The sequence below is a fragment of the Micropterus salmoides genome, unplaced genomic scaffold, assembly GCF_014851395.1.
Source record: "Micropterus salmoides isolate LMB-PRFRI ecotype aquatic unplaced genomic scaffold, ASM1485139v1 Ms_hic_scaffold_3, whole genome shotgun sequence".
In the NCBI taxonomy this organism is placed as follows: Eukaryota; Metazoa; Chordata; class Actinopteri; order Centrarchiformes; family Centrarchidae; genus Micropterus; species Micropterus salmoides.
This window is the reverse complement of record NW_024042261.1, coordinates 6520320-6539291: the sequence shown is the minus strand read 5'-3', so window position 1 is coordinate 6539291 and position 18972 is coordinate 6520320. Positions and strand designations below refer to the sequence as shown.

The 18972-nt window shown below is 39.7% G+C and overlaps 2 protein-coding genes across 2 annotated transcripts; both read right to left on the bottom strand.

Moving 5' to 3' along the window:
- Nucleotides 1–1578: 1578 nt before the first annotated feature.
- tmem97 (transmembrane protein 97) lies at nucleotides 1579–2974 on the bottom strand. Its single transcript, XM_038693895.1, has 3 exons — nucleotides 2814–2974; nucleotides 2566–2710; nucleotides 1579–1961 (listed from the first exon to the last, which is right to left on the bottom strand). The coding sequence occupies exons 1-3, from the start codon at nucleotides 2925–2927 to the stop codon at nucleotides 1687–1689; spliced, it is 534 nt and encodes a 177-aa protein (XP_038549823.1). The 5' UTR covers nucleotides 2928–2974; the 3' UTR covers nucleotides 1579–1686.
- Nucleotides 2975–3461: 487 nt separating this feature from the next.
- Nucleotides 3462–15889, bottom strand: si:ch211-167j9.5 (tyrosine kinase receptor Cad96Ca). The gene is made up of 12 exons (XM_038693894.1): nucleotides 15711–15889; nucleotides 15168–15396; nucleotides 14982–15075; nucleotides 13438–13648; nucleotides 12902–13040; nucleotides 9135–9233; nucleotides 8871–9031; nucleotides 8558–8695; nucleotides 7330–7441; nucleotides 6710–6809; nucleotides 5344–5443; nucleotides 3462–3860 (listed from the first exon to the last, which is right to left on the bottom strand). The coding sequence occupies exons 2-12, from the start codon at nucleotides 15211–15213 to the stop codon at nucleotides 3744–3746; spliced, it is 1317 nt and encodes a 438-aa protein (XP_038549822.1). The 5' UTR covers nucleotides 15214–15396; nucleotides 15711–15889; the 3' UTR covers nucleotides 3462–3743.
- Between the last annotated feature and the right edge of the window lie 3083 nt (nucleotides 15890–18972).

Here is an 18972-nt window from a genome sequence, read left to right as displayed (position 1 = left end):
ACACTTGCTCCAAAGTCAATGAGGAACAAAGGTGAATGAGGGTTTGCCAAAAGAGGATCTCAAGTTTACTGATTTAAGTCAAGAAGTCCTGTTTACAAGCTAGCTCTATTGAACATGTTGAATTCATTTGCATTTTCACTGTATTATTTGAACTTATTAACCTCCTTATACGAACAGTCTATGCAATGGCCTTACGAAACACTGGATCTCAGCTTGGAAAAACTGATATGGGAGTTTTATTATTTTTTACCACAAGTGGAGACAAGGTATTTGTCTAAGAGCGAGAGACTAGATGAACTAGAAGAACTGGGGATGTCAAGCTTTTACGTAGATGTAGCACATGTTAGTATTAGTGTTATTTTGTTTATTGCAGAAGTGTTGAGCAGATTGTTTGAGATTGTACAGGTGTACAATGCAATAATAACGTGGAAATGACAAATGCAAAGTCATAAGTGTGAAGGCAGTTCGTAATCCTGAAGTTGGGTAAAAAAAACAGCACTGCATGCCTTTTTTCTAACGACATCATCAGGGCTTGAACTTTTGACTTTTGACAGGAAGTCTGGTATAAACTGTGGCCCTGTACTTTGAAAGGCATGGGTGTTTACCACGCAGGGAGGGTCTAATCCACAATGCTGTTGCATTATGGGAAATGCAGGATCCAGTGTTTTTCGACCCTGATCCATAATAGGGACAAAAAGTCAGGTTATCTCAGACCATGTTTGCTTTATTTTTGACACTTTTTTAATTTGTCTTTTGATGTCCCTCAACTTTTTGACACTGGAACAGTAAAATGCTGGAGTACTTATTATGCACAGTGTGCAGGTTCTATACTGTAGGCCTACTATGCAGTTATGTAGTCTGTGTGGGTACCTCCTACATTTCATCTGTAGAAACTTGGGATAACCCCCGGTGACAGTTTATTCCATCTCAAACTTTTTACATAGTATTCTTGCAAAGCACTGCTGTGACTTTGTTACTACAGATGTATTAAAGCATGGGTCATTAGACCATTTCCGTTCCTCAGTAATGTTTGTGTGTGTTCAGGAACTTGAAGCCGGTGACTCTTTTAACAGCTGCACCGCTGATATTCATGGAGTGTGTGCTGTTTTCTGAAGTAAACAGTAAGTTCTTTTGTTTTGCTGACATTCAGGAAACAGGTTGTCAGAACATCAAGCCACACGCTGTTCCCCCTCCTCTCTTTGAGATGACTCATTTCTGTCAGAGATCAGTCAGTATAATATGTTGCCCATTACTATTATGTATTTTCTATTATAAAGATTTGCCTATTTCCAGATTTGTACTCTTATTTATTTTAGTTCTTTATTTCCTTGCCTGTTGTGTAGATTGTCTACATGGGCCCTGCGTTTTAAAATGGTCACAAAACAGCACTCAGCCTATGTAACTATTACTGTAGCCATTCAGTAGCTATATAGAATTGAGTCCGTGCAAGTCATGTCCCCTCTCTCTAACTTCATTTCCTGGTCCTAGTGTATTAAATCAAATAAAGTTTTTAAAAATGCCCCACAACTTTGAAAAAAAAACAAAAAAACAATGTCACTGATAAAAACACAAAACGTGTTCAACAAACAATTAAGTGTTTACTTTAGGTTCAACAAAGGCAATTTCCTTCTAATAATTGTGTTATGATCAGAGTAAATTAGACAGCTGTAGTGTGGTGATGATGAGTCAGTTCTTCTTCTTGGCTTTGGCTGACATGTGTCCAGACTTGGAGGTGGAGTTGTATGTGGAGGAGAGGAGCATGGTGAGGAGCAGTAGCACCGGCACCAGCAGGTACGGGGCATATATGGAGACCAGCAGCCAGCGCTCCTGCGGGGTCTGCGGACCGGGGTGTGGTTTCATAGGGAACTGATAGAAGAGGACGTGAGCCAGGATCGGGAACAGCGTTGTGGCCACGTGAGTGGAATACACAATGGCAGGAGTCCTGATCCACTTACAACCACCTGGGAAAAAAGAAACAAATGGAGTGATCAAAAGATGCCCCTGGCTGCAGAAAGTACTTCCACTAATAAATCCTCAGAATAAGATGGACAATGTTTCCTTGAAGGGATGTTGCTGTGGGCACGACATTTCATACAATTCCATTTTTGTCTCCATTAAAACCAAAAGTATATTTATCTTCCACAACTGTAATGGGTTTCGTGTGTTAATACAGCAAAAATCCTAGAGAGGTCAGGTTTGAGCTGGCTTCTGTACTGTCCAGTGAATGGAAACACCACACCGAACTCTATTAATAAAACAGTCAGTTTAATGCGCACTTGTGCAACGGTGAACGTAGGCCTATATTAAAAATTTTGCATGAAGTCCCACAAGTGTGGTTCCCTAAGACGTTGTCAGTGAATAAAATACTAATTTCTTCAGTCTACTTGCTCAGAAATTAGAATAGACACCCTGCAGGGATCCATAAGAGTAATGTATGCCGAATTCAACAATGGGTAGTACAACATTCCAAAAAGCCATTTCTTTTTCTTCTTTTTTATGTTTATGCGCGTTCAGCAAACAGCAAACGCAACACATTTTAGACACGCACATTTTGTTTTTACTGACCTTTCAGAAAAGCATAGGCTGCAATGGGAAAGAAAGGGGTCTGAAATAAAGCCTCGCAGAAAATAAAAGACCTGAACCACTCCGGAGGATCCAGCACCATGGGGTCTTTGAACTCCTCTGCATACCACTTCAGAAGATCTCTGAACTGGCGGGGAAAAAAGATTCAGTGAATGAATCCTCTTATAACCACAAAACGGTTGATTGTAGGATATGACTATGTGTCTGTTTCCCCAGGGACTGACACTTACCGGCTGAGGATACACGTGTCCCGGTAGTAGAGCTTGTAAGTCAATAAATAATGTGATGGGAATGTGAGAGGCAAAATAGAGGAAAAAGATGATTTCTAAAACACGGACAGCCATCCTCTCTAACTTATTCAGTGCAAATGACAGGCCAGGTACGCAGCAGTCGCGTGTCGTAGAAACGCGTGTTCTCAGGAGCGCTCCCATTGGCCCACAGAAAGAGATGGGGGCGTTCCTGAACGCACCATTCGTCCCACGCAGGAGAAGGGATTGGACGTACTGGACATGCTGCTTCAGGTGCTCCTCGAAAAGTGACGGAATCTCTCATACAAAAAGTTTTGCACATTAATATGATGAGATATTTTGTTATTTAGTTGGTTATTATTTTTTCTTCTCAGTAGTATCTGTTTATGTACTCGTTGGTATGCACACATTTAGACCTATATAATCTTGAACAGTAATTTCGGTTTGGCTGATGAGACAAAATGAAAATAAACAAAAATGCTTTCATGGAAAATCAATAATTAAATTTTAAAAAAAGTATAATAATTAATAAGAAATAAGAAAACTAGAAATGTATTTTATAAAGTAAACATGTATAGATCTTTTGTGATGTTCTACAGCAGTCTAGTGAAAAAGCAGCTAATGCACATGACATATAAAATATATATTTTAATCGAATTAACAAAAATGGAATGGATAAAAATGAAGAAAACTAAAGTTAAAATAGAAACACAGAACATGACATTTTACATTGGCAAACAAGAACATATAAGTAGGCTACATAATTTTACCATCCCTGTGACATTACACCACTGTCCAGTTGAAGCACTTGACAGGCTGTCCCCCAAGCTGAAACAATTTGCCTATAAATGTGTGTATTGTTTTAAATACACAATCATTCCGAAAACAGCTTGATCTGATGCCTTGGTAAATTTATTTAGATGGATTTTTATCTTCAAAGGTGACGCTGGCTGCTCGTAGACATTTAGCTTCATGATATTCAGCGTCATCGTTCACCAAAAGCCTCGGACTCTCAACATCCACATAATCCTGAAAAATAAAAGAGGACAGCAAAGCTTAACCACAAGGACATTATCATAGAAAAGCTACAACAATCTACTGTTTGCCCATCTGCAGTAACAAAAGTGTGATACAACATACCATACAAAAGATTTTCTCTCCAAATGCAGTTGTGGTTTGGTGGCTCTTCCCTTACCATTCAGACACATAATGTGATGTGTCTGACATTTACAAGTTGTTTGAAGATACATTTTAATAGCACAATAATTAACAAACAAAGAGAAGTGTCCTGCCTACTGAAACTCAAACTTTATCCACACTGTTTCATTGACAAGCCATCTCCTTAGAAACATCACAGCAGGTAGCGTTTATGATGAAAGTATGTAGATTAAAGATGATGAATTCTGGGTTTACCCTCTAAGAAATTGCTCAAAAACGTCCGAATAATTCTTTCCTTGCGGCTCTGAAAATTTGGCGTGTTACATAATATGACTTTCAAGAGGTGGTATTATGTTTTTTGGCTTTTTCCCTCTCCTTTATTGAGTTATATATCTTTTTTGTGCATGTAATAGGTTTGCAAAGTGAAAAAGCCCAAAGTCCAGCCCAAAGGGAGTTCCCATCTCCCACAGAAAACTCTGCTCTGAACTGCCTGAAAACAGCTTGTTTGTAGTCCAGCCTTTACTTCCCTTTCTTGTGATGTCATAAGTAAATACGTGTCATAATGCTCACTGAGTGGCTACTCCGACACGCCCCCAAAAACACAGATGGAAAAACAGTGAGCTGCAGCACACACCTCCTCTCCCTTCCAAACACTAGCTACCCTCCAGGCAGTCAGTGGACATAAAGTTGTTCCTGTGATGTAGAGACAGAGCTCAGTTAAAACTTTATGGATGAAAGATACTTTTGTTACAGATTAATAACTCACCACTCTGAAACTCTTGCTCCAGTTCATGTTGCCAAGCTGGTCGGCAACATATCCAGCTGAATAAAAGCTGTTTACCATCTTTTCACTGACCCGCCTTTCTCTGCTTCTGATTAGCTAGTAGTCCTTAACTAGGAACTGCACATGTGCAACTCCCAACAAAGATTATTTAGAGACAAGATGTATCACTCCATAGCTAAAACGAAGCCTTCAACACAAGGTGAAAAGAGGAGCTGCAGCAATGTGCAGTAAGAAAAAAAAGGTGTTTTTTGAAAATTAAAGCATGTAAACCTGTTCTGGTACAACCCCTAAATAGGATTTGGAACCTGAAAATGAGCACCATACCACCTCTTTAATCAAGTATGTATAGTCATATGGCTTTACATGGCAAATTAAAATCCTACAGCCTAATTTAAGTTACATAAGGTTCCGACTATTTTGGCACCATTAAGAACGCATGATTTTATTTTTTTATTTTTACAAAGGAAAGGATAGATAAGATGAAGAATCAATGGCATAACCTTTAAAAAGTAAAATTATTATTAAATTAAAATAATAAACAATGTAAACCATTCCTAAATTGTTCCTTACCGCATCGTTTTCAATGATGTTCTCCAGCATTTGAACAATGTCTGTGAATGAGGGTCTCAGAGTGTACGGCTCCAGCCAGCAGTCTTGCATGATGTGAATCCTACAGGGTTCACACATTCAAGGGATTCATCATGTTATGAGCTACTGAGAACCAGCCATCATCCTTAATCCTAAAAATCCAATTTTGATAGTGCTACAACTGGGGTCATAACTGATTCAGAATCACATACCAGATTTAGACTGATGACTACGGGAAAAAGCAGCAAAAACATTTCAGTTTCATAAGCTGCATATCATTAGTTAGTTAGATTCTTACGGTCACTTCATGGTACCAAAGGTGTTCCCACCCTGCAAAAATAAAACACGGTGGGAAACACTGCTGAGTTCTGGGTAAAGGCCAGCATGAGACAGCATAAGCCTCCTGACTGGGAGACTGCTGTCTCATAAGGCTTTTCCCTCTCCCACTCACTGCCGTGGTACCTGAGCGCTCAGACCTTTCCCCCCATCCATGTTGTATTCAGCTTTGTGTCTTTCCAAATGTTTGTATACAAACCAAAATATTTACATATTGCTCATATGAGAAGCACTGTTTATACCTCCATATTATTTTTTTATGTTGTTTTACAGACATACACAGCAGAACAGTCGACTGAAAATGTATCTGCATGATATACTGTATTTTGATAATAAATGAATCATTTCAGTCATTTTTCAAGCAAAGATTGTCAAGCATCCAGTAGTTCCAGCTCTTCTAATGTAATCAGTCTTACTCTGATTTACATTTTTCCTGTTTTGCATTATAGTACTGTTCTGGGCATTTGGTCATCGTCATCTTGGGCTCTGAGAAATTGTCATGATAAAGTATTATAATTTGTTGCTGCCCTACAGACATGCATCTCTGTGGCAGACATTAGCTTCTGTGGTGCAGTGTGCACCAAGACACAGTTCCCACCCCAGCCACGGCATGTTCACCGTGCTGCAAGAGATACAGAAGTATCTGCTGTCGTACCGCCAGACGGCAGAGCAGTTTTTCCCTCAGACTGTGGGACTCTTAAATTCATCCTCAGCACTGGACCATGCAAAATAGTTTATTTCTGTATATGATTTTATCATTTTTGGATGTTTGCTTTGTGAGTATCATACATTGAACTATAAACCTCATCTCATTATACAACCCTGTCATAAAATGACAACTAAGTCTAACTTGTACCTTGTACCTCGATTAAAGATTGTCAGCTGTGCAAGAAATTGTACAACAGTGGGTTTTCCTTAATCTTCAGCTGCCCAGCACTCAATGTTATATTACAGGTTTTTTGAGGTTGAGTTTGTATGCCGATGTTTTGTGTTATTGTCCGTTTTCACTTACATCTCCGGTCTGCAGCCTTCAGGGTTTGTGTTCTTATGACCAATACAGATGTGGTACACCACTGCCTCTGATGTCTCCAAGTTTGGGTATGGCAGTGTACCTGAAAATGGAATTTTCAAGACAGATGTTACATCTTAGAGTAGTAAAACAAACCTTTCACAAGTTTCACAAATACACCAATATTCTGTATTATTTAAATTTACCAGCTTTGTATTTTGCCTGGATTAATGACTTTGTTTTAGAGTGGTAGGGAATGCAATACTGCCTTGAAATAAAGGACGTGTCAAACTTGCGCCATTGGGTGGCTGTGGCTCAGGTGAAAGAGTAGGTTGCCTGCTAATTGGAAGATGGGCGGTTAAATCTTGTGAATGTGTGGGATTTTTACTTTCTGTTTCTGATAACCAGTTGACTCCTTAGACACTGCTATCAGTGAATGAATATGTGTTAATGGGTGAATGAGTGTAAAGGTGCTCTGAGTTGTCAGAAGACTAGAAAGGTGCTATACAACACATACAGAGCATTTACCATTCAACCAAGCAAAGAAAAATCTCCACATTGGCCTTGTATTTTAAATACTTTTGTGCCACATATCATATCTTTTACCTGAGCTACTAACTTACCAAATGTCTGCATCTCCCATAGCACGATGCCAAATGCCCACACGTCTCCCTTGAAGCTGTAATAGTTGTTCTTGAAGTACTCAGGTGGGTACCAGCGCAGGGGCACACGCTGCTGTACGTGTTATAGACAATGGAAAATGTGATTTTAACATAACTGTGTGAACTAGATCATTACGCTGAAACTCACACCACAGACCAACAGAAATAAATTTAAAATGTTAAAACAATTTGAGACATCAGTGTACTAACTATCATATATTGCTCTAATATTAGTTTAATAATGCCCTCATGGTGGAAATTATGAGTAACCTTCGCATCACGTCAGTGACACCATTATTGCTGGCCTTTCTCTATAGAGGCCACATCTTTCTGAAAGCGATGTTTCCTGTTGCGGAGGATGTTGCTAAATCCCCCTGAACACACACATGCACACACACACACACACACACACACACACCATTCTATTTCTATAGTTGTGAGGACCCTCATTGACATAATGCGTTCAAACAACCCTTTGAAGATGTGAGGACCGGCCATAATGTCCTCACTCTGTTGGTTAAAATCTTGTCCGGGTCCTCACTTACTCACACACAAACACACACACACACACACACACACACACACACACACACACACACACACACACACACACAGTACAGAATATAAAAGTAATACTAATTCTATACACTCTATATACTAATATATTAGCATATAATAGCAGAAGAGCTAACATCATCCTTGGTGACGGCAAATCGAGTTTCAAACCAGGTTCTTAAAGGTAAAATAGAGATGGTGTGATCAGAGTGAAGAGTTGTGCATTACATGCTATTTAAATACATTTTCAATTAGCTGCAAGTGGACGGCCAAATGCCAAATTACCACTTAATAAGAAACACTTACCAAGTATCACAATTTTACGTCCAAAATGGCACAGAATGTAATCAACATTGTATAAAATGCATCCACAAGGGTACAAGATATGACCAAAAACCTTCTAAAGTTTGTTGCATAAGATCCTTTTTTTGTGCCAAAACAGTGTAGCTAGTGACACTTGTCAAAATGAGACAGTAGCACATTTAAATATATGAAAACTCAAGTCAAATCAGACAAGCTGTTCTGACAGTATCATAGTTAGTTACTGGGGTTATATGACATGACAGCTTGAAATCCCAACATCAGCACCTGTACAACAGGAGAATGTAGTGTGTTTGCATGTTAATGCTCTTACCCGTGGGTTTCTCCAGCGGCTGCTGCGGCGGCTCGTCATGCGTGTTAAGTCTCGGGCCAGGCCGAACTCCGCCACTTTTACCTCCCAGGGAAACTTATTGACCATGACGTTCCTCAGTGCCAGGTCACAGTGCATGATCTGCAGTGGAGACCACACCGATATTGCTTAGCAAGCTGTGTGTGTGTGTGTTTGTGTGTAAAAAAGAACCTCCAGGATTTTTAATAGATGTGTGGTCAGTGTAGATAAATGGTAACATATAAAATCATTATTCATCAACAGCTGAGCACTTCATTGTAGGCTGTTATGTTGTTACCATTTTGGAGCGCAGATGCTGCATGGCCAGAGCAATGTGGTAGGAGGCGATGGTGAGGAGGCTCTGCAGCTCAGGGTCTGCACTCAGGTGGGCTTTGTTGGTCTGCAGGAAGGTCCTCAGAGTGCCATAGCTCACATATTCCATGATCAGAATGTAAGGCTCTGTGCAAATCACAACACACAGTGAGGATGGGGGAAGTGACTTACATCATCTACCATAAGCACTGTATAACAAGAAAGGGGTTTCCGTAGAAATGGCTCTCACCCTCAGTGGTGTTCCAGTCTAGCAGTTGGAGGATGTTTTTGTGGTGCACCAGTTTCCTCATGATGGAAACCTCCGTGTCTACGTGTTTGGGACGGACACCTCAAGGAAACAAATAGAGAAAAGGGAAACCAAACATCTGTAAGTGAATGAAAAAGAAATCATCTGAATGTTATTGTAGATTGACACTTCAAAATTCAAAAGGGTAACAATTTAGTACTGTTAAATTACTCACTTTAGACACTTCACTGTCACTTATTAAATACAGTTGTTGGCAGAGGTCATTACAAGTTAAATATATAAAAGTTAAAGGGTTAATACACCCAAAATGCAAAGCAAAATTATAACAAATCTAGCTAGTTTTGGTTTTATTGGCAAGATATCTGCCTCAGAGATCAGAACCTATACTTTCTACTGATATATAGTCATAGTATAGTCAGTCAATAATCCTAATGAAAACTGTTAACAGTGTTATCAGTGTAAAAGGGACACTGTTTCTGGAAAGAGATATCGCTTCATCTGTAATGACATAGCATCACAAAGGAAATTTATTGCATCCCTATACCTTCTGATTGGCGGCAAATGTCACCTCAGCTCATAAAACACCTCTAAGGTTGAACTGACCTTTCAAAGAAAATAAACAGGACATGAGGAACCTCATGACCTCTGAGGTCATTTCTGTTTTCAAAGTAAATGTTATATGTAAACATTTGGAAATACTGTTAAGGCGTGCAACAACCACAGAACTGGCTGAGTGCGGGAGAGGAAGGAGAGGTGGGCTGAGACTTTTACACTTTCTTACCAGAGCATCAACATCCTGAACAATGGTACTTTTATGTTGCTCAACTCTTTGATTCATCACATTGCAAATACAGCTATTAATAAATCAAGAGATTTTGCATGTAACTATAGTTAACATTATGCTACTTAACTGTAGCTTGTTGGGTTTCAACTCAGCTGCTTTGAGTGCAGAAACTGTCCTGGTTCTGTTTAAATCAATGCAAACCAGCAGCATTCACAGGTAGCTTAAACCTGTTTATGGCCTCTAGGAGCAGCAGAAAGAAGCAGTGACACAACACACTTTAAACAAATAGCTGCGTATTTACACATCCATTGTACACAGAGAAAAATGTACATTCATTTGGAGTCGTGTTTATGTACACTTGATGAATCTGAGTCCAATATTCCCTTTCCCTTAAGCTTTGAAAAAAACATTTTTCAACAGAAACATTTGTTTCTCTAGCAGCTAAATGCTCTATATTCAGCAGTGAGTCGCTAATTTGTTTGTCTGCTGTTTGGTGCTAAGCAGGTAGTCACAGTGGGTTTCAGAGCTTTTTTTTTTTTTGCAGAATACAGCTGCCTGCTGTTGCTGGAAAGTATGCTGATGATAGCAATGAGACTTAACCAAAACAGTAAGCTGGAGGTTGAAAAACCAAACCACTGTTTGTGACTGTTGCAGGGGCGGCGAAATGTTAGGACATTTCCAAGGGCTAGCTACAGCCTAGTGTTAGCCTACATTTCATCAACATTTAGCAAGATATTCATATTAAATCATTGTCCCTGCTCCTTTTAGCAGACTTATGGTGCTTTCAGACCAAAAGCGAAGCGAGCGGTTGGGGCGGTGAGTTTACATACAAAGTCAGTGCAAAGACGCGTGGAGCCACGATTTCCTGTCAGGCGGCGAAGGGGACGATGCAGGCCCCGCGTCGCCGTGTAAAAGTCTCTTGAATATTTTCAACTCAAGCTTCAGAGCGTGTGGAGAGGTCCAGGCAGAGCGGGAGACTGAAAATGTGCTGGCCGGCTGAGAGCTGCTAAATTCGGGGGAGAGGAGCAGGGAGCAGTGCTGCAACCTTTGGACAAATAAACACCTGTAGTCGGACTGGATTATGCTCTAACAACTACGCCGTTTACTAGCAGGAGGAGCTCGGAGTAAACTGCTTTTATTAAATTAGCTTTTTACTTTAGTTTTTGGGATTACAACGTTGATTTATCTTCACTGGAGCTTCTCAGCAGCTAGCTTCCGTGCACATCCGGTTCCAGTGTTGTTGACAGACTACGACTTAATGTTTATATAAAAACCGAACAAAACTGGACATTACTTGGAGAAAAGAAAGCAAGGAGGTTGAACTTCAGAAAACATGTGTTTGTAACTTTATTCCAGCTATCATTGTACTTTACTGTGACCAAGTTAGCATAGCATAGCGCTGATCGATCCGAACTCCATTCAGAAAACAAACATTTTAGAAGTTGTTGTGCTGTCCTGACAAAGCATGAATTCATATCTTTAACAAATCTGCATCATGTTGTAGTTATTTCGGCGTCAGTTTAATCTGTTTATTGCTATTTAATCACAGGAAAATGTTTACTTTCGGTTCATACAGCTGTAGGAATGGCAAGTTGTGTTTATTCACGTAATCGCGTTAAATCGCCTTCTCGCCTTGTGTGTGAACACTTGCAGCGAATGTACTCACGCGAGGAAAGCGTGGCGAGGAGAAAATTCAAGTTTGGTCTGCATGCCACATAACAACAGATGAGTCAGCAGCACCCCAGTCTCACCATAACTGTAGCCCTGTCCCAGTGAAGGAGGTGAGCAACATTGTGTTGACATGTCAATTAGCATCATGCCGGGGATGCTGTGGGGATTTCTCTGTCTCTCTTGCACTTTTAACACCATAACAAAAAAGAAAATGAAGTGTTTATTAATGACTAAATAAATTCAAAGAAATTATTTTCTCCCATAATGATCATTAGGGGGAAAACAATACTGTCTGTACTGGATGCTGGACAGTTGTAAACAATGAGTAGTTTACCTGCATGTAAGAAACAGACAATATTAAAATAATCCAGTTTGATACGTTCATTTAGATTGAATTATGGCAGTTAAATGACATCTATAGATATGTGTTAATGTCAAGAGAATTTTATCTCTTAATTTTACAATAAAATACATTGACTGTAAAAGATTAAAAGATTGCCTTTTAATCTTGCATCAAATATTGAACTGCATACTGTACGCAGACTTGCATGTACGAATCAGCAGCAGTAAATATTGTGCTAGTACTAAACTACAAGAAGCAAGACAGTTGCAAGCCTTTAATTAGAGTTATGTAAAGCTTTTGATGGGACAGTTAGCTGTTGTCACCACATCCTAGAGAGGAGTTAGGCAACATTTTAATATAAAAACATTTTAATAGCATCAAACCAAGATGCAGATCAATAGTGTCTGAAACATTTTCTAAAGTTTTTTTACGAATATTTTATTACTTAAGCAAATTAACACAAATGTGAGAATGGTGTGGAAACTGTGTAAAATCATGCACCCATTGATATAGGAACAGTATGTATTACTGAGTTACAGGTGATTACAAAAAAGTATGGAAGAATAAGAAGTATTCAAGATGTGCATGATTGCCATGCAGCTCCATTTTACACAGCTTAAAAATGGATGACCATCATTGATGATAATTCTATTCGAACTGGAATTTTCAGGCCATTTGGACAAATCTAATGCAGTGTTTGTATTTATTTGCAGTGCAATCTGCCTCCAAGAAAGTTTTTAAACATGATTTGGGAAATTCTTGCCTTTAATCTGTTTACACCGCTCTACCCATTTACTTGGGGATTCATTTTTACCAATAGCCAGATAAATTGGGGTTCTCAGCCTCAGCAACGTGACTTTTACATCAAGAACAGATTTATTATTTCTGCCCCCAGAGCAGATCTGACTCGAAGACATGCTTGTAGGTCTAAACTTCCACAGAATTATTTACCTTCCTTGCTGATCTTGCAGGTGAACGTGTTGTGGCCTTTACACGTCCCCTTGGTCAGCCTGGCCTGGTAGAAGACACCCTCTTTTCCTGCTTTGATCAGCTGTAGCAGGTTCAGATCTGACTTGGTGAAACGAGGACCCTTAAACAAATGCCATAAGAGGTGACATTTCAAAGAGTCATAGAGCATAACAGCAATGTCTTAGATCAGGAGACTGACCAACACCATCCAGGTCACAAATGCATTTTTCCAATTGCAACAGAGCAGTCAAATTTTGGCTTTATCTTTATCGAAAGAAGCATGATCAGCACTAACACTGTAAGTGCACACTGGTGAGATTGACCCAGATCAAGCATGCGTACCGTTAAGATTCAGATTAGCTTATCTTGCATATGAGATTTCCTCTGCAGTGTCAGCTAACAGAACAGTCAAATGTTTGAGCATTTGACCCCTAAAACAAGTCAAATATCTGACAGCATGAAATATTTCTCTCACTGCATCATGTGATGACACAAAGACGTTGGTATATCAGCTGTACCTGCTGCAGGCTTTTCCACAGCCTCCTGGAGGGGGACCTGACTGTGCTGCTCTGCCTCAGCGGAGCTTGGGGAGGGGGCTCCTCAGCCTTCTCCTCTCTTACTGTTATGAACGGCCTCACAGGCGGGATGGGAGCTTCCAGCTGAGGAACGGCACCCAGCAACAGCTTGCTCGCCTGCAGCATTCGAGTGGTCTGGACCAAAGAACGATATCTGCAAGAAAAAGTAGAGAACACTGTAAAACACCTTACACTGTAAGAGGGTGGAGAATGACTCCAGCAGAAGATTGAGGCAGCTGTGCAGTTGTTTACTGGAAAGAAGACACTTTTTAAAAATTATACAGTATGTCTATGAAAAACACAAGTTGGAGTAGGTAATGGTTCTGTGGTAACAGCATAAAGGCTAAATAACCTGTTTCACTAGAAATTCAGGAATAAAACATATGTGTTATATTGAATGAAAATGAAACACAACTAAGAGTCTACAGTCATGCTAGCATTTCTGTGAGGCTGAACTAGCACAGCGGTACTTTGATCTTATATGCTCACTTTGACCATGCTAACATGCTGATGTTTAGCAGGTTTATAATATCTTTACCATCTCAGCTTTGTGTTAGCATGCTAACATATGCTAATTACCACTAAACTCATAGTACAGCTAAGGTATCTGGTAAACCACAGTACTGGACAAACCCTTTAATTCAATTCATCCTGGGGTCGACAAAACTTTTAGTGACTCTAGAGGTCAGAGTAGTGGCAAATAGACTTGAAAGAATCTGGCTCATGAATGTCAATACCGCATTTTATAGAAATCCTTCCAATAGCTTTCAAATATTTCCTTGCCATCCATAGAGCCACAGTGCCTGGCCTGTGAGTGCTTGAGCCTGATCTTGCAGAATATTCACACTAATTTAGTATGAAAACAACGTACAGAACGGTTAACTCAACCTGGGTGATTTTGTACAATAAAGTCACTGAAAGCCAGACCAGAACCTAACCGAACCTTTGTAGTGACAATAGAATAGATCAAATTGGATGAAAATGATCTTTACCTCACCAGAATGAAAGCAGCACAAGGGCATTTTACATACAAAACAAGTAAAATAGCTTATAAAATAATAAAAGGGTTAGGGATAACAAGAAACTACTGAGAAGAAAAAACACTTAGCATAATGCTAATTGTTGTCGGATGAAAGAAAAGACAACTTTGCTTTCTTAAATCAGCAAGTGTGGCAAAATCTGACACCAAACCTAACTGGCATAAGTTTAGCCTGTGGGGAATTTCTGCATAAATTCATGGTGTTTGCCATTTCAATTTGACCTGGCAGAAAAACCACAGCATTAGGAACTTGGAAAGGAAAGGCTACGACAAATCCCTCAGTTTTCCTGTGAACTGAACCAAGTAAAAGGGTATCTAGATCTACAACTGCACTTCTTGTGTTTTTAGCTGAAACACCATACAAAAAATATACAAATCTTGCCCAGTCCAATAAATCAAATGGCAGATCATGCTGTAAATTTATTGTGAAACCATTTCATCCTCTTACTTTCTGAGATACATGACGCCCAACATCGTGAATGCCAGGATGGTGAAGGAGAGAGCCCCTGTGAGGATCCAGGCAAGTGGGCTTAGAGGTTCACCTGAAACAGGACAAAAACAGTCAGCTCCAATTTACAGTCAGTCAGTGAACACAACGGGATATAAAGCTTATCTGTGAAACCTGAGAGCTCACCTGAACCTGTATTTGTACAGGTGGAATTAGTAGGCATAGTAGGCATTTGCAAAACTGAAGAAGCCCCTCGGATGAGAGGCGAAACGTCTTCAAGTATGTCCAACCAGTCTAGTTGCACTTGATTTCACCCATCCTTGGATAACTATGACCTGGATCTTCAGAGACTAGTTGCCATTGTGTTATCTGCTCACCAAGGGCGGTTTTGGTCAAAGAACGTCACCACCTGAGCCTGGAAGGTGATATTGTAGCAGTTGAATAACATTAGTGATCCAAAGAAAGGCTGAGCAGGAAGGAACATATCAAACAAATGGGACTGTCTTGTTAATTATTATTTTCATTATTATTATTTTTTAATTTATTTATATTATTATTATTATGAGGAGGAAAAATACAAATGTTGTAGAAGTTTGTTGTAAAAACAAAGCGAAAGCAGTTTCATCCTGTCACACCTGAAGCCCAGAAACAAAAAGAAAACACAGGAAGAGACACATTAAGCTCGTACATTCACATTAAATGCTCTATTGCAGAATAAAACAGCCATACCTGTGTTTTTCGATGAACACCGGCTTCAAAAAGTCCATCCTCTCGGCTGTGATGCCGATGAGAAACCAGCTGGAACAGTTAGGTCGGAGCAGTGTGCGTGGCTCTGCTCTGTGTTTCTTCTGCTTGGAGCAAAGTAAAAATGCTATAACCCTTCAAGACTACATCCATGGGTGGTGTAAATCTCTAGCCTTGTGCTCTGTCACCAGCAGCACCTCAATGTGTTAACCACAACATAAGCAGAGGAAATGTGCAGTAGCAGCAGGTGGTTTGAGCTGTATGACACTCACACACTATATTCAGCATGTGTGTCAATGCACAGAGCACTAAACTATGGTCATATCTCTCTCCCAGACATTAAAATACAACGTGCAGTGACTGGGGACAAAATACACCAATGCCTGATCACTGCTTGGATTATTTGGGAGTTGTGATCTGTGAGTAACTGTGAAAAGAAACATTGAAAAGTGAAGTAAAAGCACTCCGTTTACAGAGGAGCCTGTGACAGTGTTAAATGAATGTATGTATTTTTTTACTGGATTATTATTACTGAAGCATTTTCATGGAGCTGAAGCTAAATTTTGCCTGCTTCATATACTGCTGGGTGGTTTATTGTAGGCTGCTGTATAACTGCATCAAATGTATACGCACATTGCAGGTTTTAAAATATGAATCTGTAAAGTATAGCTGTCAGGTGAATGTAAGGGAGTAAGAGGTACAATATTTGCTCTGGTCCACAGTTTTTTTTTTGCACAAAGTTTTTTAAAAGGATGAATTGGGATAAAATGAAAATACTCAAGTAAAGTATAAGTGCCTCAGTAACACTTGATTGGTAAGTTACTGCAGGATCATGAAAATTCAACAGATGTTGTACAAAGTCACTGACCAACAGTAAGTGGTGAAGCAGCCATAAGGCCTGATTCCTGTAGACTGAAGACATAAAGTGTTTGACATATCGGTCAGGATTAGATAAGAGGTGGAGAGAAAAAGCCCCTTCACACGGTGTGGTGCATAGGATTGAAATATCAGTTACAGTAGCAGCGTTTACTTTGAGAAAGTTTCTGCAGAGACCCTGCCTGCGGTTACCTCACCCACCCGCAGACGGACTTACTGCAGCAGCAACGCTACATGCTATTTCCAAGAAGGACAGAAGATGTGAGACCAAGCAAACGCACTGCAGTGCTTTGAGCTAAATATACAGTACTGTGTGAATGTCAAAAATGCTTTAAGAAAGAACATGTAAATGGATTATATTTAGCAAATCACAAAATGCAAAGTGAGTAAACAGAAGAAAAAATCTAAATCAAATCACTATTTGGTGTGAACACTCTTTGCCTTCTAAGCAGCATCAATTCTTCTGGATACACCTGCACAAACTGTAGTTTTTGAATAAACTCTGCAGGTAGGTTGGCCCACACACCTTGGATCACTCTCTCTCTGCTTCTTTCTCTTCATAGCGTTGAGATCATGTCCCGATCCTGGTCTGAGTCTGTCTGTGTTTGTAATTATTTTTGCCTTGTCTGCTCTGTGTTCTGATTCTTCTTTCAGTCTGTTTACATGGTTTTGGGTTTTTGTTCTGCAACGTTGTTCTTCCATTCCATATTTAAATATGTCTACATTTATTTATGGTGACTGTATGTTTGTCTGCGTGTAGCACCTTATCACCACAGCAGATTCCTCGTATGTGTAAAACATTACTTGGCAATAAAGCTCCTTCTGATTCTGATTCTGATTCTTGTTCCATGTCTTGTGTTTCCTCTGCTCTGCATTGTTTCACTTCCCATTTTCTAATCTTAGTTCTTGGCGTGTCTTAGTTCATGTCTTAAGTTGTAGTCCTGGTCCTGTGCTCCTGTCCTGAGATCAGTCCTTTTGATAGTTCATGAATTCTGTTTTCTGTTTCATTCATCCTGGTCTGTGTATCTGTCTGTTTAGTCTGTTTTCCTGTCTTATTTTAAAAAAGGTCTGTGTGGGGTGTTTGTCGCGTGCTTGGGTTTGGTTTTGATAACAGTTCAGAGGGCTGTTTCACAAAACCAAGATAGTGGATTAAGCTGAGATTTTCCAGATATCCTGACTGAATTTATCTGTGGATTAATTGCTTTTTGATGTATTCTTTAACAATAAAGTGTTACTCTTCCACATGTGTGTATTTTATTTGGTGTTGGTGGCCCACAGTTTGTGGTTCTTTTTATTATTTAGTATTTCATGAAACAACAGGAAGAGGACACCACAATGTTGTTTGACCTTTTATTTTGCTCTGGTTTGCAATGTTTATTACACTGTGTTACAGTCATGCTCACAGTGTGCATTGATGATCACTTTTCTTTCTAATTTCTGGATTCTCCTGGCAAGTTCCTCTTAATTTCTTTTAGATCTCCATATCTAGGTCGAAGTCGTACTGTCGTATTTTGTTAACTTTTTCAAGTGTGTCCTCTACAGACATCTGAAAGTTTGTAAAACACACATCAATTAGAACAGCAGAAACCTGTGGATGTCCTTCAGGTAATATTTACATTACCAGACTGGCTGACAGACCTTACAGTGTCTCTCTCTCTCTCTGAATGGCAATGTTATTACAATAACTATTATTATGGGATGGATGGAAACTGTCATAATTATTACCTTAATTATGACAGTTTTATTTAAGAGCAGTGATATTTTCAGCAACTTAAGCATTTACTTGTCTGCCACTCTTTTTCTCACTGTTTCAATCCTGCAGTTTCTTTTTCTTTTTTCTTAATATATTCTGTGCAAGTAAGTATCTGCTTGTACTTCTCAGCATTGAAGAGACCATTCATTTTGACAAAATCCCCAAGTCTGTTTGCAGATTTGCAGCCCCAAACTTGCAAGGAACCTCCACCAATCTTCACTGCTCATTCTTGTACCGCTCTCCAGCCCTTCTGCGAACAACCTGCTGTCTGCTACAGCCAAATTTCAAATTTTGACTCATCAGTCCAGAGCACCTGCTTCCATTTTTCTGCACCACTGTTCCTGTGTTTCCATTCATAGTTGAGTCTTGGCCTTGTTTCCATGTCGGAGGCTTTTTGGCCCCAAGTCTTCCATGAAGGCCACTTATCACCAGACTTCTCGAGACAGTAGATGGTGTACCAGGGCCCCACTGTTTTCTATAGCTCTGAGCTGATGGCACTTCTGGACATCTTCTGATTGCAAAGGGAAGCAAGCATGATGTGTGTCTGCTGCAGTAAGTTTCTTTGGCCGACCACTGTGTCTACGGTCCTTAGCGTTGTCTGTTTTTTGGTGCTTCTTC

Excerpts from the sequence above, each read along its gene's own strand:
- si:ch211-167j9.5 (XM_038693894.1), bottom strand. The coding sequence starts at position 15,213 with ATGCCTACTATGCCTACTAATTCCACCTGTACAAATACAGGTTCAG. Across the intron at positions 13,041-13,437 it reads TGTGGAAAAGCCTGCAGCAG|GGTCCTCGTTTCACCAAGTC; the intron begins GTACAGCTGATA and ends CATTTGTTTAAG. Across the intron at positions 9,032-9,134 it reads AGACTGGAACACCACTGAGG|AGCCTTACATTCTGATCATG; the intron begins GTGAGAGCCATT and ends TGATTTGCACAG.
- tmem97 (XM_038693895.1), bottom strand. The coding sequence starts at position 2,927 with ATGGCTGTCCGTGTTTTAGAAATCATCTTTTTCCTCTATTTTGCCTCT. Across the intron at positions 2,711-2,813 it reads GACACGTGTATCCTCAGCCG|TTCAGAGATCTTCTGAAGTG; the intron begins GTAAGTGTCAGT and ends TTTCCCCGCCAG. Across the intron at positions 1,962-2,565 it reads AGCCTATGCTTTTCTGAAAG|GTGGTTGTAAGTGGATCAGG; the intron begins GTCAGTAAAAAC and ends CTTTTTTCCCAG.